Source organism: Eschrichtius robustus, chromosome 2, assembly GCF_028021215.1.
Source record: "Eschrichtius robustus isolate mEscRob2 chromosome 2, mEscRob2.pri, whole genome shotgun sequence".
In the NCBI taxonomy this organism is placed as follows: Eukaryota; Metazoa; Chordata; class Mammalia; order Artiodactyla; family Eschrichtiidae; genus Eschrichtius; species Eschrichtius robustus.
The window spans coordinates 29,990,879-30,018,239 of NC_090825.1; the positions used below are offsets into that span (position 1 = coordinate 29,990,879).

Sequence of the window (27,361 nt, forward strand, 5' to 3'; positions counted from 1 at the left end):
ATTTTATTTATTTAATTTATTTTATTTTTGGGTGCATTGGGTTTTCGTTGCTGCGCACGGGCTTTCTCTAGTTGCAGTTCTCTAATTGCAGTTCTCTAGTTGCGGTGAGCGTGGGCTACTCTTCGTTGTGGTGCACGGGCTTCTCATTGCAGTGGCTTCTCTTGTTGCGGAGCACAGGCTCTAGGCACACGGGCTTCAATAGTTGCAGCACACGGGGGCTCGGTAGTTGTGGCTCACGAGCTCTAGAGCACAGGCTCAGTAGTTGTGGTGCACGGGCTTAGTTGCTCCGCGGCATGCGGGATCTTCCTGGACCAGCGCTCGAACTCGTGTCCCCTGCATTGGCAGGTGGATTCTCAACCACTGTGCCACCAGGGTAGCCCCCTATGATACAGTTTCTAACTTAACTTTTAAAGATTTGCCTTCTGTTCCAGAACCCCTACAATCATAGAACTTTTTTTTTTTCCAATCTAGTCTATAAAGAAGCCAGAAGACAATATTTCAGTGAAAAAAACCTTCGCATAGTTTTAGACAGAGATTTAAAGTGATTTGTTTCACACTCCCTCCCTCCCCCTCACCGCCTTTCCTCGGAGCTTTGTGGCTCTCCTATTCACTGTCCATTGCTGAGGGTTCCAGTGTGCCCTTGCTCCAGCAATGCGCAGCTGCTTTAGGACACAAGAGCTCATTTTTCAGTCTGTAAATATGAAGTATATTGTATTTCTAGAGCTTAACTTTCTTATTAAAAATCATTACCTTTTATTCAGATGAATACGGTACATACTAGAGCTCATCCTTGATTTCCTTGTTGTAAGTTTGCCCATCTTGAAATTCTAGGAGGGTTGAGAACAGGCGGCTTTCATTAGATGAGTGTTTGAGAAGCCCATGGTGGAGAAGGAATACATGTAAAATAAAATAACAACTGAAACAGAACAATATTCTTGAGTCCACAGTTGCCATCCCCCCTTTTCCGTTCTTTCTGGGCTGATCCAGTGGCCCTGGAAGAACAATGAAACACCACGAGGACGAGTAGAAAGACAATTCATAACAGATGGCTTCTTCTTTAGATTTCACATTTCAAACCAGAAATAGGAGTTATTGGGGGAATAGACTGAGGCACACTAATGTATAAGACAGATTTTTAGCTGATGGGAGAATAAAATCCATGCAAATAACAGAGCCTTGGGAACTTGACATTATTTATGTTACCCTCTAATACTTGACTGAATACATATTTCATTTATCTGAGAAGTCATACCAAATATTATACCAGAAGAAATCTAATTTACAATAGATTTACAGAGTTCCATACACATATTTAGGAAACACTCCCTCCCCAACCCCACCCCAAAAACGTGAATTTGGCGCATATCTGTTGTGCTGAACTGATTACCTAAAGACTGTCTTCATAAATAAAGAGGTAAATGCATATTGACCCATTTGTATCAAGAAACTCTCTTCTCTTCCTTTCCTCTCTCTTCAAAGTGACTGCTGCCTAAAATACCCAGGTGTTTTGAAGCAAAGTCTAAATCTTTTACATTCTAGAAAATGTCTTCTTCAATCTTTCTTAGATGCCAAACTCATTGGTAAACTTATAATAGGTTTGCAGGAATGAATGATTGATTAGTTTCTTGATGACCAGTTATTGACAGGTTGATTTTTAGAAAAGAAAGTAAGACCCATGTGCCCAAAGTCAGCAAATATCCATGACCCTCCACCCTCCATTAGAACATGCTCTGGGCTGTTTTTCTAGGCATAGAGAGGAATTTGAACTGATTGGTCAGCTCTCTGGCTGGTCCTTCTGGTGACCAGTGTTACTCACTTCCCCTCAAGGTGGGGAATGTCAGAGTTTTTCCACAGTTACCTCCCTTCGTGAAATTTTCTTCCAGTCAGGTGGCTCATTTCAATATTGATCTCAAAAGCAAGAAAGTTAGCATGGATAACAAGCAAATGAAATGTGGGTGACTCCTAGCTTGTCCATTAGAATTGAGGTATAGTGGAAAGGGTACTCCCTTGAGATTGTGGGTACGAATCCTGCCACTGCTGTTTACTAGCTGTGCAACACTGGGCAAGTTACTTAACATCTCTGGCCCGTCTCTTTACCTTTAAAATGGTGTCAACAATATCTACAACATACAGTTGTCATGAAATTAGATGAATATGTGCCATTGATCAGAGGGCAAATTTGGTGAGTTAGTGAACCAGCACAAAAGTTAACTGAATATTTACAAAACATATAAACTTACAAACATGTAAGACAATATAGTATTTCTTTGGGTTTCAAGAGGATCTTAATTCTGATGACAGATTGTTTTCATAATAAAGATGTCAGGATGTCTTGAATGGGGCTGGTTTAGCTAAGCCCAGATCAAATGAAGCAAAAGGGACCAGTCAAGATCATTATCTTTACTACTTGCTCTGGAATGTGTTTCTCAAATATGTATTTAGATGAACACATAGTTGTCATAACATACTCCCGCAAGTACCTACATACCCAAGGGACCTCTTTCCCCCTCACCACAGTGCCCTTTTCTTCCATATATTTTAAAGTGACAAGGCTCAATGCAAACTTTTCCCTTCTCAAACATTTAGGGCACTTCCTACCAGAGTTCCCTTTTCTACAAAGTGATTTAGTACTTTACCCTTGTGCCCAGACGCGTGTTATCTCTAGTGTAGAGCTTTGTCTGGAATTTCAGGAGGCTGGGGGAAGAAGATGGTCACAGAGTCTGGGTAAGAGACAGGAAGAATGACAGCTGGCTTATGTGGGGTTTCGCCTTCCAGAGCTCTTCCTCCATTTTCTTGGCTCCACCAGCATCAAGGCTATTCTCTTTCAGGCCCAGTGTTGTGACAGATCGTCCACATCCATCCTGCTGTTGCCCTGATGACAGTGTGTGGCTTTGCTTCTAGTGGTCCCTTTAGTTTTACAAGCCTGCCTCAGAGAAAAAGGGAGTGGTTAGAATTGGAAGGAGGAGAGGGGATGCTGGGGTACCCTGGGCAGAAGTGGGCAAGCAGCCCCGCTGTGGGACACCAGAACCCTTTTAGGGGAAGGACCTACATGGAGAATCGGTTAATGAAGATACTCCCACACATTCCTTCTTCCGCTGAAACAATCGGAGCTGCTGCTTTATTCTCTTTCAGAGGAACAAGGTCAATATGCAGAGGTTGGTGAGGCCTCTCATTTGACTGTTGATTCTCCTTCTGGGCTCATTGCTAAAAAATGCCTCAATGTTTGTCTTCATCTATTTCAGAATTAGAGCATATGGAGAAAATACTTTCTTACTGGTTTTCACTTTTTTTAAACTTTATTTCTTTTAAAAAAAAAAACACCTATAGACTTTGTTTCCTAGAGCCGATGGTCCTGTAGCTGTGGATTCTGGTATAATTTTCCCCATCCCTCCCCCATGGTGGGAGGGAGGGAGATTTAAGCCTCCTCCTTTGTCTGCCACGTTGGTTTCCAGTGCTCTGCCTTGACCACTTAGCGCTCTCTCTGAATAGCTATAGGTCGAGAATAGTGGGCAGGAGCGGCAGAGAAGAGTTGGCGAGAGAACGGAACAGCACCACAGAATAGAAGGCGAGAGGGAAAGAAAGCATCTCGGAGGAAGAAAATACTGCCGCCTGGTACCCCTAGCAGAGATATCCGGCCTTTTGTGCCCACACCACTCGCTCACCGAAGAATTGCAGGCTTCAGTGGTGACAAGCTCAGGCAATGATGGGAAAGAGAGTGGGCCCCTTCTGGGAGAAATGATTTCAAGCACAGGAAAGCCAAGATGTTTTGAGATATGATGGAGACCTGAGAATGAACCTGGGGGGATGGGACCACTTGGACTGAGAACAGATTAGCCCATTTTTAATGATGGTGAAGTGTTGAAGAGGCGCCACCCCCATAAGTGGGTATTAATCCTGGGTTTCAAGAAACCCAGGGCAAGGATAAAAGAAGCTACGTTCATGCATTAAAGTCAAAATTGGCCTCCTTGTTTGTGGGAACTGTAGTTGGTTTTCTCAGGGGGAGAAAGTATGTTAAATTCAGTTACACAGGATCTGGGTTCAAGTTCCCCCTTATTTGGTGTTAACTAAGACCTTAGAAAGTTACTTATTTGTTTTTTAATCTGCCTTATAAATTGTTAAAAATAAGAACGTAGCAGGTACTAAGTGCTTATTATGAAAATTATGAATGATATGATTCAAATACACATTACACATGAAATTATAAGTTGAAGGTCATGGCTTCAGTTCCCATAGAGCTCATTACCATTGTATCAAGATTTTGGAGCAAACCCAGCGAGGTATCTGGCAATCATGGACACTATTTTTTTCAATACTTTACCTTACTCTAAATATCAATACATTAGTATGAACAGGGTCACTACCTACATGTTGAACCATTATCAGAATCTGATACTGATCATTGAAATACAATATAAACTTTTAATACGTTTATAGAATCATGATTTTAAATAGTAAAGAAAAAAGTTTGATTAACTATAATTGGATGATGCTATAATTGGATTTTAGTGTTTTAGCTGGTTTGGGGAGGAGAAAGAAGGAAGAGAAGTGAGGAAATGGTTAATGAAACAGAAGAGCCCATATTATTATTAAGATGACTTAATCTCTTGAGAGTTTTGGGTCATTTCCAATTTTTTTCCATCCCAAGAGGCATGGAGATGTGTTCCATTGGCTAGAGCAGTTAGGGAAACCTTCAAAGTCATACCTCCTCTCTCACAGGGGATAATGCCTTGCCTGAGGTAGATTTTGAAGATGTCCTAAAAATGAGGGAAAGAATGTTTCACATGAGATAAGATACTCCAGGCCTATGGGACAAGGTGGAGGAAGGCAGAGTGCAAAAATGAGAAGAACCCCACCAAAATTATTCTTTTTAAAAAATTGTGATGAGATGAGATAAAATGAAACAACAGAGAAGCTATTCGAGAACTTTGGCCTACTTTAAATGTAAATTGAAGATAAATCAGTAGGTGATTAGAATAATAGCTGAAATTTTACGTAAAAATATCCAAAAAAAGGACTCCCAAGTACATACATAAAATAATAATTCTTATAAAAGAACTTAATGGCAGTTAATCTGTGTGAGTCTGCACAGTGCTCAAAACCTGAGATATGCTTAGATTATTCTGCCAGAAATCTTTTAAGGTATCTCTTCACACACACACACACACACGCACACACACACCTCACTAATTAACACTCATCACTTCCCCAACTAGTAGCAACCTAGGAAAGAATTCGATTGTCCCTTCAAACCATCAGAGAGCCGCATGATATCAATTCTTGGGGCAGAAAATAGGTGATCACGAGTTTGCTGACACAGCTGATGCCTAGACGTTCCATGGCTTTTTCCCTTCACCTTTTGTTGATGGCCTGATTAAATTTGGTGCCAAGTTCTCATAACATGTATAAAATCCCATTGCTGGGTGGGAGAGGGTAGGGGAGTGGTGAAGGAAATGCTCTTCCCGTGACCTTCCACTGGAGAATTCCCTGAACTGATTTGCTGAAAATCTCCTTCTGTTTGCCTTCCCCAGGAATGGCGGCCCTAGATAGTAAGGCGTCAGGGAAGATGGGGATGCGAGCTGTGGTCTATTACATGACGACGACCATCATTGCCGTGGTGATTGGCATAATCGTTGTCATCATAATTCATCCTGGGAAGGGCACAAAGGAAAACATGCACAGAGAAGGCAAAATTGTACAAGTGACAGCTGCAGACGCCTTCCTGGACTTGATCAGGTACGTCCTTGCAAGCCCATCCTTTTGGGTATATTTTGACCACCCAACCCCTCTTCTTGGGGGAGCTGATCAAACCCTAGAAGAGGTATCTGACTGAACCAGTCCCGCTGGGCTTGAAATGAAGGTCACATCTTTACCTCTTTCTAACAGAAATGGAAGTAAGGGTCCGTTTTCTGATCTCATGTGAAAGAGGTGAGAAGAGCAAGGAGAAGATAAGGATTTAAGAGCCCTGCTTTTAGGATTCAGAATCTGAGCACTCAGTCATCCTCTCAGCTGTGCAGCTCACCTTGCAATATTAATAGTTCTTTTGTGTGTGTGATTTTTTTACTGAAGTATATTGCTGTACAATTACATATGTTACAGGTGTACAATATAGTGATTCACAACTTTTACAGGTTATCCTCCATTTATAGTTATTATAAAATATTGGCTTTATTCCCTGTGTTGTACAATATATCCTTGTGGCTTATTTTATACCTAATAGTTTGTACCTCTTACTCCCCTACCCCTATATTGCCCCCTCCTTCCCTCTCCCCACTGGTAACCACGTTTGCGCTCTATATCTGTTCTTTATATCTATATACATCTGCTTCTTTTTTTGTTATAATCACTAATTAGTTGTATTTTTTAGATTCCGCATATAAGTGATAATCATATAGTACTTGTCTCTGTCTGATTTATCTCACTTAGCATAATGCCTTTCAATAATTCTTGACCTACTTTTCTCAAGTCTTGCTCTTTAAGGCTACTTTTTGTTTTTTTTTTTCAAGTATAGCCTGTTCATTGGACTCTTTTAATTTGGAACTTGTGATCTGTATCATCATCCATTGTACATGACAATTTATTTCCAAAAGGGACTTTAGAGATCATCTGATCATACCTGTCCCAAGGTTTTCCTTTTGTACTATTTATGAAGAAAGGATTTGGCAGATCAATAATAAAAGACTAAAGGATGGCTTCTTTAGCATTGTTTTATACACAGACCGTACACTGATTACAAATTAGCTTATCTAATACTTGAAACAGACTTGAGGATAGAATATGTTGGACACAGAACTGAGAAGTAAGCCCAAGTTTGAGCCTGGCATGTCCCTGCCTGCTCTCTCTCCACACTTGCCTTTGCATCAGTCAGTTGCTGGCAGGAAGCGTATTGCAAGCCCAAAAGGATCACTGAACGGGGTTTGCAAAGGTGTGGGCAGGGTAAAGGGAACCTACAATTGATGGTGAGACACTAGAGGACTAACAGCAATAGGAAGCTGTTTTGTTACCACCTGTGGCTCTGAGGACAGAAGGGAGCCGATACTGGAAGTCTGGACAGGCTGTGTCCTGAGGGAAAGGGCCCTCAGGATAGGGGCTACAGCTCTAATTTGGAGGGAGGGAGCTGTTGCCCAACCTGCCAGAGGGAGAGCCGTAAGAATATATACATCCACTTCTCTCCTCCCACTGCCCTGTGATCTGTCAGCGCCTCCCACTGGACAAACCCAACAGGAAGCCAGAAGGTGAGGGGTCAGCCTCCCAGGCACAGAGCAGGTTGGAGAGTGGATGGAGAAAGGCAAATGGAAGATATCCCAGCACAGACCTCTCAATGCCCCACCTGCTTAGCATTCCTCCAGCAAGTAGCCCACCCAGGCTGTCCTCCCCAAACCTAGCCCTTTCCTCCCTTCTCTACAACGTACTTGCAGAGTGACTGGCTTACCAATCCTAGATGCTTACTCTAAAGGATTCCCCACCGACCATCTGAGAGAAACTCCTCCTAGGTACTTGAGTTCACGTGCCATCTCAAGGAATGGGTCTGTGGCCGGTAGATTCAAGGGTGATTTGGACAACAAAGGGTCTCTTCAGCAGCACCTCTCAATTCCGACCATGAGTGACTTTGTGTCATCTGTATGTAAGCACAAGGCAGCCCCATGGTGCCTCCCTGAAAGCCCTTTTCAGGGAGTTAATCGCAATTATCCGAAGGTAACAAGCCACTCTGTATTATTTCATACCAAGTTGGCACCCAATGATAATGATTTTATTTAGTTCGTACAATTAATTAAGGCTTTTCACCATTTTCTTTTCAGGAACTTTACCCTGAGGGAGTTTGGATTAGGGGTATTTTATTATACTTTCTTTCTGTATAATTTCTACTCCTTGTTTAAAGAATTGGGATCTTGTCATTCTCTATCTGGTGTGTTTCTGCCCCTCCTTGCCCCAGTGACAAGTGTAAGACTAACCTGTCCCCACCCAGACACCTGGTTCGAGCGTTTATCTTGGAATCTCCTAAACTCACTTTTCTCTCAGGGTTTGTAGAAACAGACCCATAGAGCATAGATGGGAAGGACAAAGAAACTGGATGGTCTAGGCCAGCGATCCCCAACTTTTTGGCACCAGGGACCAGTTTCGTGGAAGACAGTTTTTCCACGGACGGGGGCTGGGGAGTGGGGATAGTTCAGGCAGTAATGCGAGCGATGGAGAGCAGCAGGTGAAGCTTTGCTGGCTAGCCTGCCGCTCACCTCCTGCCCCACAGCCCGGTGGCTGGGGACCCCTGGTCTAGGCAGTAGGAAGAGACAAGAGTTTATAACCTTAAAATCTGATTGATGACATACACCTGCTGGAATCTCAGACTCTCCAGCTGCCTGGGTCATGTCTCCTTCTCCCGCAGTCTTTAGTCTTGGAGCCCTAGTGATAGTTTAATCCAATCTCCTCTTTAACAGATGAGTCAACTGAGACCTACATGGGTGCCATGAATTAGCCAAGGTCATACAGCTGGCTAGAGATTCCCCAGCGAGAGTGTTGCCTCTTACTTCTTCCCCACCATGAACACAAACGCTGCACTGAGGCAGTAACAAACCCTGCCACATGGGCCTCAAGTTCAAGTTTTGTGGGCCATCTCCCTGTTGGTCACCAAAGAGCCTTAGAAGCTCTAGCAATTCAGAGTCAATATCTCATCCCCCAGAGGGCCTTTGGGAGAACTCTGTGGAGAACAGTCTGACCATGACATTTGATTCCGAACACTTGGTCCTTAAACACATGGCATGATACCAAAATGGCCATTATTGAATAATACCTCAGTTAACCAGAATGCTTATGATAAAAGGCATTTCCATTCTCGCTTGGGTTTTTCCTAGGAGCAGGGTTTGATGTTGGAATAAAAAAATCCCATTGTCTGACAAAAGGACAGATGAGTTGAATTTGGGACTTCCTTGAAAAATATGAACTACATGGGCCACGCTGAGGGATGACCTATGTCCCATTTCATAAGATCCACCAAAATCTTTCTCTTTTTCCATTTGCTGCTTATTTCAGTGCAATCTTTACCTTAGACACAATGAAAAAGTATTTAAGGAACTAATTTATTATTTGGGAATTTTTCAAGTGACCATTATTTTCTTTACAGGAATATGTTCCCTCCAAATCTGGTGGAAGCTTGCTTTAAACAGGTAAACACAGCCACTAATTCACCTTTAAAATTCCTCTTTGGTGTACCAAACAGAGTAGGGTTCTCTTTTTAATTTAATTTAATTTTTTCCCATTTCTCTGTAGTAAGAAACACTACTCTTGCCAAGCAGATGGAAAGCACTAGAGTTTTCTGGGGAATTGGGAGGGGGGGTGGTCTTCCCTATACTGAAGGCTTTATTAGTTGCCAGACGCTATATGTCTTGCATACAAATGACTCATTAAGTCTCTGTTAATTATTAAGAAGGCTAATCAGGAGACTCTCTCTCCTCTCCTCCATAGCCCATACACAAAAGCTCACCAAGCAAGCAAACTCCAGTATAAGATATATTTACAACTTGCTTTAAAGATTAGGGAGATTATTCAAGTTTCTGGGTTTGATTTTAAAAATCAATGGGTTGTTTTTTTCAAAGTCTACTAAGGGCCTTGTAGATTCTAAAGGAGGACCCACATCAGAAAGCACTGCCACCATCATGTACTGAATGTCCGCTCTGTACCAAGCACTAATGTTATATTTACTCTTCACATAAATATGATGGGTATCATTGTCTTCATTTCATTGATGAGACAACTTATCTATGATAATTCAGAGAGGTTATGTAGTAGGTGTAAGATTTCACAAGTAGTAAATGGCAGACCCGAATTCAAATCCATTGTGTTGATTTCAAATTCCATCCTCTTTCTGCTTCTACATTCTGTTCTGCTTCCTGGGAAGGGGTATCCAGGCTGATGAGACACCTAGCAGGAGGCCATAGTGAAATCCAGTTCCCTTTAGCCCCAAATCCAAGCAACTCTTGGCTCTCTGTGTTGAAGACACAAATACATTTTACTATTAGGGGATAAAATTAGTAAAGTTCATTCTAACCTCACCTGAACAAAAAGGCTTTGTTGCCCAAGATACTAAAAGGGAAACAATTAGACATTCTAGTTGTTAAATTATAGCTCCCAAACATTTCTCCAGATGGTGTCACTTCACCCTTGTTGTAATTCCCTAACCCTTGTGCTTGGGATCTGTAAAACAAACAAAATCAAACCCCAAACTCATGGAGGACCAAGTTTTACACTCTTTGCTTTTTTCCCTTTTAAAAATTTGTATTGACCATTTTTAATAGGTAATGCATGTGCACACTGCAAAATTCAAACAGAATTCCTTCTTTATTTAAAAAAAAAAAAAGCCTGCAAGGGCAAAATCTAACTCTTTTTATTCAAAACAACTGTAATCATAAATAATAAACCCCTTTCAACCCAACCAGCCAAGCCCAGCACCATGGAGTTGACTATTGCAGTTAGTCAGCTGGCACTAGGTGACATCAAAAATGCTGATGTCTAGCAACGCTGGGAAAAGTGCTGACTCATGAAGATTTATTGTATTTGGTTTTGGATTGCATTTACAGGATTTTGAAAGGGAAGCAAATGTATCATCCCAGATCTATTTGTCTTAGATCAGAATGCAAATGAGGTTGCAATTTCTGTGTAGGCTGCAAACTGTGTCTAAGGGGAAAGAGTTGGAGGTGTAGGAAAGGCTAATTGGGATTGAAAATTCACCCTAGACAATCTGTAAAATGCATAAGCACCCCAGTAGAATAGAGATTTGAGAGCTGACTGACAAAAAGGTGTCACTTTCTTTGTTAAAATTACGAGCAGTGCCACTGATTGTTTAGGGAATATGTCTACAGTATTGACAGCTGGCCATGTCCTTGTTTGGGAATAGTGCTTTCCCACTGGACAAAAAAGTCTCCCATTTACTCTTGGTAGAGAAATGGCCCAACACTCATGTACACCTGTGCTTTCTTCACCTAGACTCTAGATCCAGTCAACATCCATAGATTATTATTCTCTCTGGTGCTTTACTCCCATCAATGTGAAGGCCAGAAATTCTGCTCTTGTTAAAATCATAGAGAGATGGGCTTAATTGTTTCAAATGGCCACAGTAATACACTCAGCATCTTCTGTCTGGGGCATCTATGCAGAAGCTATGGGGAAAGAGGAGACTCTTCTATAGACTTGAGAACTGGGTTGTCATCCTCAACTATTATTCATGCAACTATTCTTAAGAACTAATACTCTCAGGAATACTTTGAAGAATGTTGTTTTGGGGATTTTAAATTGTTTAATATTCACTGGTCTCCAACTAAGTCTAGTCCCTGAAGGGCTTTGTTATTGAGCACCACCAGCCAACATTAGTATAGTGCTTCAAAATTTACCAGATGTTCTCATATATTCTGTTTAATTTGATCATTACAACAACACTGTGAGGTAGAACCAGCACAGTTATCCCTGTTTCACAGCTGTGGAATATGAACAAAGGGATGTTGGGTGATTTGTCCATGATCCCCTAACATGAACCCATAGAAGGTAAAGGGATTATTGTGAATATTTGAATTTATAGTCATTTTATTAGGGTTTCAGAAAAAAGCAGAAGCACATGTATCTGTTTACTCCATCTTCAACCTCTTTCCTATTATGGTTTGTTGTGTATTTGAGTGTGTGTGTGTGTTTGTCTGTGCTGAGGAAGTAGTAGAGGTTTGTCACAGATTAGGTAGATGATAAGTAAATAGATAGAAGATAAATAGATAGATGATAGACAGACAGGGTAGATAGATACTTTGTATAACGCTTTTCTCTGAATTTGGGGTAATGTATATCATTATAGAAAATCCGAGCAAAAAGTACAAAAGAAGAAAACAAAAATTACTTTTAATCCCTGTTGTGCCTTTTCTTTTTAAGTTTAAAACCAACTATGAGAAGAGAAGCTTTAAAGTGCCCATCCAGTCCAATGAAACACTTGTGGGTGCCGTGATAAATAATGTGTCAGAGGCCATGGAGACTCTGACGAGGATCACAGAGGAGTTAGTCCCAGTGCCAGGGTCTGTGAATGGGGTCAATGCCCTGGGACTAGTTGTCTTCTCCATGTGCTTCGGATTTGTGATTGGAAACATGAAGGAGCAGGGCCAGGCCCTGAGAGAGTTCTTTGATTCTCTTAACGAAGCCATCATGAGATTGGTAGCAGTGATAATGTGGTATGTATTTCCATTTGCTATGTATGCTATCTAGAAGATGCTTATTGCCATCAACTTGTGTTCTGTACTGAGGAAGATGCCACCAGGCAGGATGGCCAATTGCAATGATCTCATTCGGGTAAGCACAAGAAAATCAGTAACTTTCTGGGCTGGTAGTGGCCTTGAACATACCTGCAAGGCTGTCTGCATAAGTTTGCTTCCTTGTTTTTGAAAGGTGTCAACTCCCTTACTCCAGCACTGATGGGATCCCACTCCTCATTCCTCCTTTTGATAACTAATTAGTTATTCATTCAATACATATTTATTGATTGTCTCCTATATACCAAGCATTTAATGCCAGGTACTATGGATATAGCAATGAAGAAAACAGACAAGGATGTCCTGGATCTTACATTCTCTTTTTTTTTTTTAATCTTTTCCATTACAGTTTATGACAAGATATTGAATATAGTTCCCTGTGCTATACAGTAAGACCTTGTGTGGATCTTACATTCTTAAACAAACAAACAAATCATCCATGTGCTTTAGTCACAAGTGCTATGGAAAAAAATAATAATAAAATAAAACATGAGGTTTTCTTTCACGTAATATGATGTGATGTGATAAAAAGTGAATGGGGCAGAGGCTTAAAATTTGCCTTGGATGGGACGGAAAGGCCTCTGAGGAGGTGGGTGATCAGCAGAAGCTAGCCATGCAAAGTACTGAGAGAAGAGCATTCCCAGGAGAGGGAAAAGCCCCTAGACCATCAGAAAAACCGAGCTCTCCTCTCCTCCATTTCAGTCCTAAGAAAGAAGTGTAAATGGCCATTCTGCATCCAGCCTGAAGGACTCATGGGAAGTATTATAGAAGGCCAAGCCACAATTTATAACACAACTTCCTTCAAAGAAAGTTGAGAGCAGGAGACAAAGGAAAAGACTAAATCCACAGAGGAACACTGGCCTTGGAAAGTAAACTCTCCCCAGCAGGGAGAGAACCCTGTGATTGGTTTAAGCCTCCTGTGAGGGTTGCTTTCCCTTTTTCCTTTGTTTTAAATCCAGACTCCCTCTTGGCACCTGAGGCAGGAAGACATCCATTTCTAAGAAAAGCCCTCACCATCACGATTAAAAATATCTTTTGTCTTTATTGCCCCCAAAGCCCAGAGAAATCCATTTTTCAGGAGTTTGTTCAAGATGGATATGAACTTGGGGGCACAAAGATGATCAGAATGTCATCTCCCCAGGAGTCCCCATTGAAATGCTGGGGGCCCTCCTTGGAAATCTTGGCAGAGCTGAAAGTGGACATTTATCTTCATATTATTAAAATGCCTCCACCTTTCACCTCTTTTATGAAAGAAGCCTATTCAAGGCTGCTGAATGAACCTCACATGTAGCTTTTCTAGCTGTACGTTTGCCTGCACATTCAACATTGAGTTATTACATTTCTGAAAACAGGTACTCTTATAATTTCCTGGCCTGTGTTTTTAAAGGAGTTTTAAAAGAACCATTGTATTTTTCAATATGAAATAAGTCCTCCATAGTTCCCAGCAGACCCTTCTCCTGAAGGATGATCAGCTTCTCTGTTTTGGGTAATGTGAGTTGGGTTGTAGTTTACAGCACACATCGGACAAAGAGAGTGGGGCCTTGATTCAATGTGTACAAGACATTTCATGTCTCCGTTGTTCATTCTTTCGAGTCTACAGGCGAAAGATCACAAATGGCAGTAGCAGCCTGTGGGTAATAATTGCTTAACTAGAACACCCATAACTTGATTGTGGTAGTACAAACATGCATGTTATTAAATTTGATAGCTCTGAATTTATTTTATGATTGCCTTCTACTTATGGCAAATGATGCTAGTTTTTCATTTGCATTGTAACATACAATTTCCTCTTATCATACATTTATTTAAATTTTAAAAGATTAATACTAAGTAATCTTGTAAGTAGTGTGTAATCTGGGAAAAACTAATAAAAGTTGTCCTTGATTAAGAGAGCTGTCTGCAAATCTAAAACACTGAAATGCCATCGTGTGCATCTTGCTTTAGCTTGGGAGTCAAGCTCCAAGGTAGGAAATGCTCCCAGAAGTCTGGATATTGGTTCACTGGATTCTGACTGTTCAGAGTACTTAGCAGGGGAGCAGGAGACAGCAGGATGGGATGTGGGGTGGGGTGGGGGGGTGGATGGCATCTGAGGACCCCCAAAGTGACCCAGGTGTGGTGAAATGACAGTTATTTAGGAAAAAAAGAGGTGAGTAACAAAACCTCTGAACCTGCCTTTTTTTTCCTGGTTTAGGAGAAAAAAAGAATTGTGACCTAGAGAAATTCTGAGTGAGAGGAAAGCCTAATTATGCACTAGTTATATTTAAATTTATATTTTAAAAAAGAAAAGAAAGACGTTCACAGTTTCTGCAAGTCCTCATAGTATTCTGCGCAGAAAAGTTTGGAAGTCAACTCTCTGACTTTTTCTTATCACTTGGTAATTTCTGTGGAATAGCTTGTTGGAAATCAGACTTCCAACTGTGCGTGTGTTGCTTCTACATAGGTACGCCCCTCTGGGCATCCTCTTCCTGATTGCAGGGAAAATTGTTGAGATGGAAGACATGGGAGTCATTGGCGGGCAGCTTGCCATGTACACAGTGACAGTCATCGTGGGCTTACTCATCCATGCCGTCATTGTCCTGCCCCTCCTCTACTTCTTGGTAACGCGGAAAAACCCCTGGGTTTTCATCGGCGGGTTGCTGCAAGCGCTCATCACGGCTCTGGGAACCTCCTCCAGGTACGCATATACCCGTGGCTTATTTCTATCAGAAAATGTATCTCAAACTTTACTTTGAACCAGAACCTTCAGATTGAGGGGCGGGGGTGTGTTTTTCCAGGTTTTAAATGTCCAGACGTAGGAATTGGCTTTTTGACTCCAATGCTAGTCAGACCTAGTTGGGATTCAAAGACTAGCTGGCTATATACCCTTTCAGGGGACAAAATGGAAATCAGCTATCCTTTCCTGCCCGTTCTCATCTTCCTCATCCAGTTGCCATTTGCCTAAGGGAGACATGGCCGAGCGTTGGCACAGGCTCTTGTTGGGGGGTGGGGAGTAATCACAAGTGATGCCTCACAGAGGAACCCAGAAGCAGGGGAGCTGCCAAATGACCCAGTGAGGGGACCCACTGTCCCTAGCCCTGCTCCACTATTTATACTAGTGCTGACTTAGTTCCCTTTCACTTAGGATGTGGGGAAGGAAGGAACTCTCTGTCCAAAATACCAAAACGGACAGACACGGTCTGAGCTGTGAGGATGGTCAGCTGACATGTCCTGTTTTACTGTGCTCAGCTCTGCCACCCTACCCATCACCTTCAAGTGCCTGGAAGAGAACAATGGCGTGGACAAACGTGTCACCAGATTCGTGCTCCCAGTAGGGGCCACCATTAACATGGATGGGACTGCCCTCTATGAGGCTTTGGCTGCCATTTTCATTGCTCAAGTTAACAACTTCGACCTGAACTTTGGACAGATTATTACAATCAGGTACAAGGAACATTCTATACGACATTTTCTTAAGAACGACTTTAAATGATGAGCGGTGATCAGGGCTTGAGTGAAGAAACTGGGAGAGGGGACTCTTCATAGGAATAGTGTTATTTTTGATATTGAGAGATTTTTATTTTTTTTAAACTACAGATGTGCATATTTATAAATAATGAATTTCTAATAATACAGAAATGTATAAAGTAAAAAGTGAAACTTGTCTGCCACCATCACTCCTCATCTTTCTATAGGTGACCAGGGTTACTGTTTGGTATACAAAGACCTTTTCCAATGCACAGACATACACACATTTTTTTTTTTTTTAATTAATGGAATCATACCATACATACTGCTTGCCACTTGATTGATTTACTCATCCGTATACCATCTATAAACATATCCAGCTCTTTCTTTTTAAAATCTGTAGAATACATAGTATGGATATTTCTCCTTTTTAAAAAATGTTAAACTTCAATAAAAGGCCTTGAAATTTTAGCTTTTATTATTCATTAGCTTTTATTGAAAAAATTAGAAAATAAAAATACATTTGAAAAACTGGATTAACATTTTCTCTTGGGTTAATTTTTAGACAGTATATATGACAGAGCACACTGACAAACAGGTTGAGAATTTTCCTTTTGTGGACTATTTTTTAACTATTATTTGAGCTGTCTAGTGAAAGGTAATTTTCCCTCTCCTACCTTCCGCTAATCTCTTAGTTTCCTTCTCCAGAGGCAACCACTGTTGCTTGCTAGTTTCTTTTGTATCCTTCTGGAGACAGTTCAGGCATATCCATGTGCACATGTGAATATCGTCCCTTCTTTTTGCTTAATGAAAGTCATCGTGCACAACAGACCAATGAGTATAATGGAGACAAAATCTCACAATCCAGATCAGACCCTGCTCTTCAGTGTGTGTGTGTGTGTTTGTGTGTGTGTGTGTGTGTTTTAATTATTATTAACAATTTAATTTGGAAATCAAAATAAATCAGTTTTTTCACAACATTTTGATTATAAATTGTCTTACATTGTCTTACACATAGGAAAGTTGAAAGAATATTACAACACACATCTACCTAGAACCAACAATTGTTAACATTTTGCCATTTTTGCTTCTTTCCCACCTCTCCCCGCCTTCATGACACTTCCTTGTACATAGTTCAGCATGCATCACCTAAGAATAAGGATAGTTTTCTACATAACCACAATAGTAAGATTCTTAAAAAAAACTTCTGGAATATCCAGCCTACATTCAAATTTCCCCAGTTGTTTCAAAATATCTTGTATAGCTTTTTCCCCAGACTAGGATCAAATCCAGGTTTATGGCTTGTATTTGGTTTTTATGTCACTTTAGTCTTTTTAAAATCTCTATCAGTTCCCTCACATTTGTGTGTGTATGTCTATCTATGTTTATTTAGAAATAATTTATGTCAGACTCTGTATACATATTTTGTACTATCGGGAAATGATAATAGTTGTAGGATGCATTGGGATAAAAAAAGATGGGGCTGATCGTGGCCAGGGGTTCTGGGAGCCCCAGGCCCAGTCTAGCTAAACTGGGGCTGGGAGCTCAATATCTCCGTTCACTATAACCTATTCTTGGGCATACCTTGACATACTGGTTGAAAAACCCTGTGTTATGAAAAGGTTTCAGTTGCGTGTGTCAGAGTTAAAAATAATAATAACAATTACAGTGCCTTCAACAAGGTAGAACTGTACTTTTCTCTCATGTGGAGCAGCTCCGCCCCACAAAGCCCTCCAGGCTGGTAGGTGTTCTACAGTGTAAGGGACCAAAACCTGTGGTTCCATCATCCCCAGGGTATCACCCTCATCCAGGTGGTCCAGGATGGCTCAACATCACCTCCAAATTTTAGCCAGTGGGAGGAGGAGGAATGGCACAAACTGCAATTTGCTTGATCACTTTCACCTATGTCTTTTTTTATTATTATTATTATTACTTTTAATTTTTGGCTGTGTTGGGTCTTCGTTACTGTGCGTGGTTTTTCTCTAGTTGCAGTGAGCGGGGTCTACTCTTCGTTGCAGTGCGCAGGCTTCTCATTGTCATGGCTTCTCTTGTTGCAGAGCACAGGCTCTAGGCGTGCAGGCTTCAGTAGTTGTAGCACGTGGGCTCAGTAGTTGTGGCTTGCGGGCTCTAGAGCACAGGCTCAGTAGTAGTGGCACAGGGGCTTAGTTGCTCCGTGGCATGTGGGATCTTCCCCGGCCAGGGCTCGAACCTATGTCCCTTGCATTGGTAGGCAGATTCTTAACCAGTGCACCACCAGGGAAGCCCCTCACCTATGTCTTATTGGCCAGAACTTAGTTTAAGCTCCAAGCAGGGCTGGGAAATACAGTTTCATTGTGGGCGGCCATACACCAGCTAAACATTCTAGTACTGTACAAGGGGAACAATGCGGGGGAACCATGAAGAGTCTCTTCCACAGACTTATTACTTTATGAATATCACTTTATATCTAGGTAATACTTTATTGTTCAGAAAACATTTTCACATTCTCACATAAGCCTATCAAATAGATATTTAACAAACTGAGTCCCAGACAGTTTATGTGCCCTACAAATGAGGTTCACACTGCCTCCATAAAAAATATTGCTAGTGCTACAGAACCTTGTTCATAAATCATTTTGTTTTTGAATTAATAAATTTGATTTTTTTTCTGACCCCAGTAACCATACAAGTTCAGTATCTTTACAATCCTCTGCTTGGATAAGGGAATTATTAGAAACAAATTGTTATTGTAACTGTGCAGTATTTTAGACCTTACAAAATACTTCCAGGTACATGAAAAAGTATATAGGCACAAGTTTCCTCATTTAGAAACAGCTGTAAGAACAGGACCAACTTCCTAAGGGTTGTTGTGAGAAATAAATGAGGTAAGGCATGCTTAACAAATCAGGAGGCACGTAATAGGCATTTGATAAATATTAGTTAATATGATTATTAGCTCAATGGGTTTTATACAATCTCATTCACAGTTTTCTAAAGCACATCCTCTTATGTTAACTTGGCAAGTCAGACATCGCCCCTGTGCATGTTTTACAGGGTCTGCTCTCTATCTGGGGAGATTTAAACAAATGTTTTCTGTTTGGGGACTTCCTCTAACAGTATCACAGCCACGGCTGCCAGTATCGGGGCAGCTGGGATTCCTCAGGCGGGCCTGGTCACCATGGTCATCGTGCTGACATCTGTGGGCCTGCCCACCGACGACATCACACTCATCATCGCAGTGGACTGGTTCCTGTGAGTACGCTGAGACTGCATTCGGCTTGCTGTCGTGGGGCTCTCCTCTGTCATCCTAGGGCACCAGGCAGCCTGGCACCCCTGCCAAAGGGCTCCATGAAGAGGGGAGGCTTGGCCTGTAATTAAATTGTCCTCCCTGCCTGATCCCTGCCGTTATCTGGCCACCAAGCCCCAGGCGCCATGCACACTCTCCCTTATCAGCCTGCAGGGCACATCTGGCTGCTACGCTTCTCACTCTATAAAACCATTCGGGGATTGGGAAACCCGTTGTCTACAAAGCCAACGTAAATCAGCAAAGCCATTTCTGAATTGCACAACACATCCCCATGGTGGCTGGGACCAAACAGCGGGCCTCCCAGGCTGGCTCAGGCTTTCTTCTTGCGCTTCCCATTCCAATGGCGTAATACAGTGCAGATGTTCCCATCTGACCCCAACAGCGAGTGGGGCAGCTGTGCAGACAGTGGGAAGAGAGCTGGCGTCATTAAGTGGAATTGATTTTTGGCTCTGGGGAAAGTTTCAAGAAAAGCACCCTCAGACCCTAACCTCTAGGGCCCACCCCTCTGCCCTTTTCCCCTCACCCTTCCAGCTAACATTCTCTGCCTCTTTTCTTTTCCTTGCATTTACAATTGCTCCCCAGGATGCCCAAGGTGACAGCCTAGAAGGACACAGTAGGTGTTGGAGTCTACATAGATTCCATGAGGTAGATCTAATGACCACAAAAACTTCAGTGTTCTCAAGGCACAATAAGTGGGGGGAAGATAATTAATTGAGAGCGTGAGTTCCACGGTCACTTGGATCTGGGTTTGTGTCCTGCGCCTGTGTGACACTGGCCAGGTTACGCAGCCACCCTAGTTTCCTTCTCTGCAGAATGAAGACAATAATGTCGTCTACCTCCCGGTGGTGCTGTGAGGATTAAATGCATTGACACATGGAAAGCATTCAGCTCACTGTCTGGCCCACAGTCACTGCTTGACTCATGTGAAGACTTTTATAGTATAAAGCTGTGGTTCTCAAAGTTTTTAGTGTCACAACCCCTTTACACTTAAAAATTGATGACCCCCAAAGCTTTTATCTGTGTGGGTCATATCTATCAATGTTTATCATGTTAGAAAAACTTAGGCATTTTTTAAATGTTAAATTCATTTAAAGGTTACAATAATCCATTCATTACATGTTCACATATATAACATTTTTATGGAAAAATATCATTTTCCAAACCAAAAATTTAGGGAAAAGAATGATACCATTTTACATTTTTGCAAATCTCCTTAGTGTCTAGCTTAATACAAGACTAACTGCTTCTGCATTCAATCTGTTGTGTTATCTTTGGTGTTGTGTTGTTTGTTCAAAAAACTCCACTAGACACACATTCATGAGAAAATGAGAGGGAAAAGGGCAAATAACATCTTAGCATTATTATGAAAATTGTTTTTGCCTCAGGGATCCCCAGGGATCTCTAGATCACACTTCTGAGACCTTCTGGTAAAAGGAAAGTGAGTGGTAGGAAAGAGAACCAAAGAAAAATTTATTTAAAAGGAGAAAGGGGAGGGTCATTCCTACTGTTGGTACTCTAATTAGTAACTGAAAATTAATACTAATATATATCCTTAGTTATAAGTTATTAATTAATAATAATATATTAATTAAGTTATTAATTATAAGGATAATAATATTATTATTATTAATATAAGTTATTAATTATAAGGATATATATTAGTAACTACGATTTTGAATGTTATGCGTCTATTATGGAATGATGCAGTGGGTGGCTATACCAAGCAGAATTTTAAGAGATGCCCCCAGTGACTTAGCCAGCTGGTTCAAAATATGAGCTGAAATCCCGTGATGTTCACAGGAGCCTCGCTTTTCCTTCCACCCCTCCCTTCCCCAGGGACCGTCTTCGTACCACCACCAATGTGCTGGGAGACTCTCTGGGAGCTGGCATTGTTGAACACTTGTCACGACATGAACTGAAGAACCGGGATGTCGAAATGGGTAACTCAGTGATTGAAGAGAATGAAATGAAGAAACCATATCAGCTGATTGCCCAGGAAAGCGAAATTGAGAAATCCATTGATAGTGAGACCAAGATGTAGACTAACACAAAGAAATGCTTCCTTGAGCACCAGGTGTTTGAAAACCATTATACAATGTTTCCATCTCATTTCAAGTCATTCTCTCCAGTCAGCCCCTTACCTCCCTTTTCCTCCCTGCCCTGATAGGATTGGGAAATATTCATCCAAAAACAAGGGGGGATTTTGCAGTGGCCAAAATGTATAGTTTTCATCCCATGTTTGAAATTTTTAAGTCATTTCATGTTAGTCTTATCTAATAAGGTACTGAGATCAAAAATAGTCTTGATCAGATCTTACAAGTTTATGTGGCACGCAATCCTGTAAATGTGATAGTTCTTACAAATTAAAGAGTCAAAACAAATACTAGGCTAAAAACATGGTTTTAAATCAACTTTCAGAATTTAAAAATCCTTCAGAATACAATTCAGTTTTAGTATCAAAACAAAACAACTTGATCAGCAATGGGTTATCGGTTGGACATTACAAGGGTTTTTTTTTCCCTTTCTCTTATGATTTGTGTCCTTATTTTATTAGTAGCAGGACAATACGAATACACACCCAGCACAGCTGTGAGGAGGCGCAGAAAGTGAAAATTCCATGTGGCCATGGGCAAGTTACATCTCATCTCTAGGCCTCAGTGTTCCCATCTGTAAAATGAGCAAGTTCCTTAGATGCCTTTATGGTCAATTCTCACCCAAACATCCTGTGGCACCATAAAAGAGCCTGCCCTCCATTTCCCCAAAGAACATCCTGTAGCAAGTATCATTCCATGGAGCATGGGACTTTCAGAATAGACATTGATTGGGAATGAACGTTTCTAAGTGGAGGCAGGATGGCTGTGTGGTTTACCAGGTCCTGTGTCCAAAATGTCAGTTACACAAGTCACCTGGCTGGAGGCCATTCCAGGAGTGGAATTGTTCACGAAACTCTGCTTAGTTCTTCCCAACAGGGGAAGTATTCCCTTCTTTCCTACTCTTCACAAACTAAAGGGACTACTCTGGGAAGGATATCTCCCACCACTCCTCAACTGACCATAGACTTTTAGAAAATAAAGCGTAAGACTAGCAACTAGCAAGGGTGCTCACGGTCTTACTATGGAACACTAAAGATGGCCAGGAAAGAACGGAGCATTGTTGACATTATAAAGAGAGGATTTGAAAACACCAAGATTATAAGGCATCTTTAAGGAAGGTTTTTTTTAAAAGGAGAGGTTCTTTTTTTTTTTTTTTAACCTGAAACACTTTTTCTTTTCAGTTCAAAAATCATTCCTTAAGGAAGTCTGCAGATCAAACTATAAGGTCACTTCTTATATGTTTTAAAGAAGTCAAATGAATGAGCTCTCTCTCCACTAGAGGTCCATGAACCGGGTGGGTGGTCTCTTAGTTGAAAAGGTTTTTGACTATCATCAAAAGTTCTTAGAATGAGAAAAACAAGATATTTCTTTGTGTTGGAACTCCATTCACCAAATCATTTAAAACCTTCAGCTGAAGTGGGGTTTGGTTTGGTTTTGTTTGCGTCCCTGAGAGAAACCGTAGAAGATGAAACAGTATGAAGTCATGTCAGTGTGGTTCCAAGAAAAAAAAACAAAAACAAAACACTAGGGGTATTAGTTTCAGGCAAGGCAGCTACCAAGTTTAGAGGAGATTAATTTTTTTACCCTCTAAGGAATATCCAGTCAAAGATGTGAAGTGGGAGCTGTCAGACAATACCAGCTGTGTTTGAGTTTCTGACTGAAAATGGTGAGGAATGGACTTAATTATGCTAACAGATTGAAAATCTAGACATACATCCTCTGATATACAATTAGAGATATTTTTATATAGATCGCGAGCATTACGTACATGTGTACAAAAGTTAACATTAGGCTGTGGTGGAGTAACCATTTAATGTCAAGGCTCTATTTGGGAAATACACTACAAAAGTTAATGTACATGGCTGTCATGACACCAGTAGAGTAAAAATTAATCATGTCAAATTAACTCTGTTACACAATGTGATCTTTTTTATACTAACCATCTCTTATGGAAAGCAGATCCTCTGGGATGATCCTCTTGCCAGCCCATCACAGGCTCTGCATATTACATGCACCCAGTGTGGACTGAGAAGCATTACCTTGTAGATGTATTTTCAATAAAGAAAAAAGTTAGTTTTACATTATACTTTTGCATGTTGTTATTCTTCTCCCTGAAGGAAAATAAAATTTTCATTCATGGAAGTATTGCAATGAGTTCAGGACAATGCTGGGAAGGATGCCACGCAGATTTTTTTTTTTTTTAGATTTTACTAGGTAAAATTTTGGAAGGCCCAACTGGGGAAGCCAACCACAGGAAAATAAATAAGGACACACTCTCCCTGCCCAACTCCTAGAACTGGAAACAGGAGGAGGTGAGGGAAGCACTTTGCTGTAACAGCATGCATTTACTTGTTCACCTCAGATTCAGATTTCTCCAATAAATTGAATCATTTCCATGTTGGGATTAATTAGAAAAGTGTAATGCCACCATTGGTTCTTCCAAAAAAAGTAATTTCCTGTCTGACCTTCAAATTAGGTAGGTAGATTTATCTATGTGATTACTGCTGCCATTTGTGAAAAGAGCTGAATAAGGTCTCAAGGGATATTTCAGAAACAGCCAATGTGCTAGTGAACCGTTCTATTCATAAAGCACGAGTTACGACAACTGCTTTTTTTTTTTTTCTGTCATGCTTTTTAACAGAGGACTGGGAGGCAATATCATGGAATGCCCAGACTGAAGTTGTGTCTAGAGACATTTTAATCTGACCCTCTACTAGCAGGTGGCAGCCATCTAGAGGAGGGGCTCTTAAGTATGGTCCACAAACCCCTAGATCATCCATGTGAAGACTTAAGTGAGTTCTAATAGCCCTTGAAAGCGTGGGGAGAGTTTTGTGCATCTGCCTTTTTCTGGGGGAGAAATGCTTAATTTCCATCAATTTCTCTAAAGGATCTTTTGACCAAAACATTTACAAATCACTGTTTGATTAATCTAACTTTTTACAAGGCATCTATGGTATTGGAATGGCTGACTGGGGAAATGCTCACAGCCTGAGGGCATCAAACCAGCTCTCGCCACCCTGAGGGAATCCCCATCTATGGGACTTTCTGGATACAGAAGCAATCAGGGAGATGCCACCAAAACATGAGTCCACCCCTAGGAAGTGCTTCTTCCTGCAATCACCAGTTTCCTTCCAGTCGCTGCCTAAGCTGCATTTTGCCTCCACCCTCCCTCTGCCCACAGTCACGCCTGCGAAGCTGGTCATCAGCCTGTGGAAGAGCTGGAGATGCCATTAGGGCGGAGGGACGTGGCAGCCCTGTCAGGGTGTGACTAAGGTGATGGCGAAGCCAGCAGAGATCCCTCTGTGTGGTAGCTCACAGATCTGTTCACAAATGGAACTTTGGAAAATTTTCAGATTAACGCTTTTTTTTTTTTAACGTTTCTGATGAGTAAATAACGCTAACAATTTTTTAAAATCCTACACTGTGAGAAGTTGGGGGTCTGTGTGCTTCCCATATTTATCCCTTCAGCAGCCCTGTCTCACCCCAAGCAGGATTCCCTTTCCCGGTAAAATGCTTTCTTTTTTTTTTTTTTTTTTTTTTGGTAAGCCTTTATTCATATACAGAGTGTTGAAAATAGAGGTTTTGGTGCCGTTAATTACGTGCGTCTGAAGGAAGGGTTCATTTCCCGATGGAAGGGGCGGGGGGAGGGGGAGGGGAGCACACGCCCTCCTTCCGGGTGGCCCGCCGGGCACTTGACCTGAGGCTGCTGTCAGTCATCCGGCCTCCGCGGCGGCGCGCTGCCCCTTCTCCCGCTCGGGTGGTCCCAGAACTGGGGCAACAATGACCAGCTCTGTGTGGCCTGTTCCGGGGGCCAGAGCAGTTGGGAGGTGTCATGCCATGCCGAAAGCAGGCTTCGAATGAATAAGCCATCAGAAAAAGCAGGGAAGGAAGAGCGGAGGAAGCCGATGGGCCGAGTTCTAAGAGGGAAAATGAGAGATGAGAAATCTCTGGGGTAAATGAGGCAGGGTCTGGGGGAGCGATACCCACAATAGCCACCGGGGGGGAGCCCGGAACTCTCCGCAGGAAGGAACTGAACTTCCTCTTAGAGAACTCGCTTGGATGAGCTCAGTATGAAATTCCAAGGTCGGCCGTGCAGAGGGAAGATCAGTATGTGAAAGCCATCAAAGGGTTTCAAATTCTTCCCCGCCCCATTTCTCCTTTCCCTCTGGTCATCCTGCTTCTCCAGTCCTCTCTCCCAGGAGCCCCTTCCTTTCTGGGTATTCTCTGTTTCCTCTCCGCTGTGCCCTGCCTCTCTCCCCTCCCACCTCCTTTTGTGATGCCATCCTGCTCTAGATTATTATCTTCCCATCCTATCACTTATGTTTCCTAAGCACAGAACAGGTTCTCAGTAAGTGGCTCGGTAACATTTTTTTAGCTGGTCTTCCCTCATCATGCCCACAAAACTGGTGTCTCAGCCTTCAATTTGGAAACAGTCTCATTTTACCGAACGTACACATACAAGTAGGATTGTTAGATAAAATACAAGACACCAGTTAAATATGAATAGTAACAAATAATGTTTTAGTGTATGTTCCAAAATACTGTATTTTTTTGGTTAATTTGGCAACCCTACGTACAAGCAAAATGAAAAATTCAAGACAATTTATGTTTGCTTCGATGAAGAGAATATTATAGGTGAAAGAGTTTGTGTGATTATTAAAAATAATCATCCTAATTTTTAATTCCTCTTTGCAGACAAAAACATGCTTTAAAAGGCAGTCCAGATCTGGGACTCTTCTTACTATTTATTTGTTTTGGGGACGTTATCACTCATTATGTGCTTGTAAATCTTGTTGCTGCATTTAAAACGCCTGATCAATCACCTTTAAGACTTCACAGAACGATCTTAAATAGATTAAACAATGTTTCAGTTATCCATGCTTGAAATATTTTAAGACTCACATCTGTTTTTCTTTTCTTCTCTTTTTTTTCCCCTTTCCTTCTCTCACTCCTTCCTCCTGTTCTCCCCTGCCCCCCACCCCCCACCAACTCCAAACATAAAATATTTTCTGTAATCCGTTACAGGGCTGAACAATTTGGCATTCACATATTGTTTTCCAATGTGAACATATTTTTTTCATTTGGGGTGCTCTTTCTAGAAATGCACCCATATTCTTTTCATATTGTGCTACTCAAAGACCATCATTTACCAGTCATTGTAAAGTTCGGAAGGAGGCATTTTTCAAAGTCTTTTGAGGGAACTCTAGCCTCCGTGAATGGGCATCATTCCCACAAAAGCCCCTTCTTTCAGCTGAGGCTGAAGGATATAAAAAAGCGGGGCCCAATCGGTACTGCAGAAGGAGCACAAAATATGCCCCTTAAAATCATAAATTCTTTCCCAATAATCACATACTTGCAGCCAGGTTAAAGACAACAGTGTGTCTCACAGAAGACGGGTGTCAGGTGACAACTTTTGGATTTCCTTTCCAAGTCTGTAGGTCCAGGGGATCATTAAAGAAAAAAAAAAAAAAGCTTGAAGGCAGCCAGCCGGGAACTTGCAGACATAGCAGGAGAAAATAAAGACCATCCAAGGGTCATCTCAGCCCCAAAAGGAAATGATGATCGGTCTGCCCGGGGGAGAACTTAGCATTCAAAAGTTCTGTCAGCAGCACAAGTCTGAAAACTGTCACCAAATTCCATGGCCTTGGCATTACAGGGCCTCAGTGATATTGTTTCATGTAAGCTGATGATGAGCCATTAACCAAAGAAGCAGAATGTCTACACGTGTGTTAGAAAACTAACACAGCTAGACTAAAAGTACCTTCATGCTTCCTAAAACTTAAAGGCCTTCAGCTTCAGAGTGGTGGTTGAATCCAAACGTATTAACCCTAAATTCTTGAGCAGTTTCATCAAGGTCCCTGGACTGTCTTGGTTAACTCTGGAACATAATCTATTGGCTTCGTGGTGATGGTAGTTACCTGGATGAGGAAATGTGAGTTCAAGTCCCTGACTTGCTTTTAACCGACTGTGGTACCTTGACCTAATCCTTCAGTCTCCCTGTATGTCCTCATCTGTACATGTGAAGTTTGGCTGAAACCTGAAGTCTCCAAACCAGTTTTCATATCAGGTTTCCATATATTGGAGGAGGTTGAATGGGGCTCTGTGGTTAACTAAGCTTGGCACGTGATGGATCAGACTTCAACTCCCTCATCATCAACAGGTATAATAAGACCATGAGGTGTAATGAGAATTAAATAAATGATAATATAAAATTCTCAGCACAGCTCCTGGCACTTAGGAAGATTCTGAAGATGTTTAGAACAAAACCG

The 27,361-nt window shown here is 41.6% G+C and overlaps 1 protein-coding gene across 2 annotated transcripts in view; it reads left to right on the forward strand.

Annotated features, from left to right (window-relative positions):
• SLC1A3 (solute carrier family 1 member 3) overlaps positions 1 to 23,100 on the forward strand; it is a 74,461-nt gene extending 51,361 nt beyond the window's left edge. For both annotated transcript variants that reach the window (XM_068532377.1, XM_068532386.1), the window contains 7 exons: positions 5,529 to 5,733; positions 9,113 to 9,155; positions 11,899 to 12,191; positions 14,710 to 14,943; positions 15,495 to 15,689; positions 18,810 to 18,944; positions 20,836 to 23,100. In XM_068532377.1, the coding sequence (XP_068388478.1) occupies positions 5,529 to 5,733; positions 9,113 to 9,155; positions 11,899 to 12,191; positions 14,710 to 14,943; positions 15,495 to 15,689; positions 18,810 to 18,944; positions 20,836 to 21,040 (1,310 nt within the window). In that variant the 3' untranslated portion in view covers positions 21,041 to 23,100. The remainder of the gene's footprint in view (positions 1 to 5,528; positions 5,734 to 9,112; positions 9,156 to 11,898; positions 12,192 to 14,709; positions 14,944 to 15,494; positions 15,690 to 18,809; positions 18,945 to 20,835) is intronic.
• The last annotated feature ends 4,261 nt before the right edge of the window (positions 23,101 to 27,361 follow it).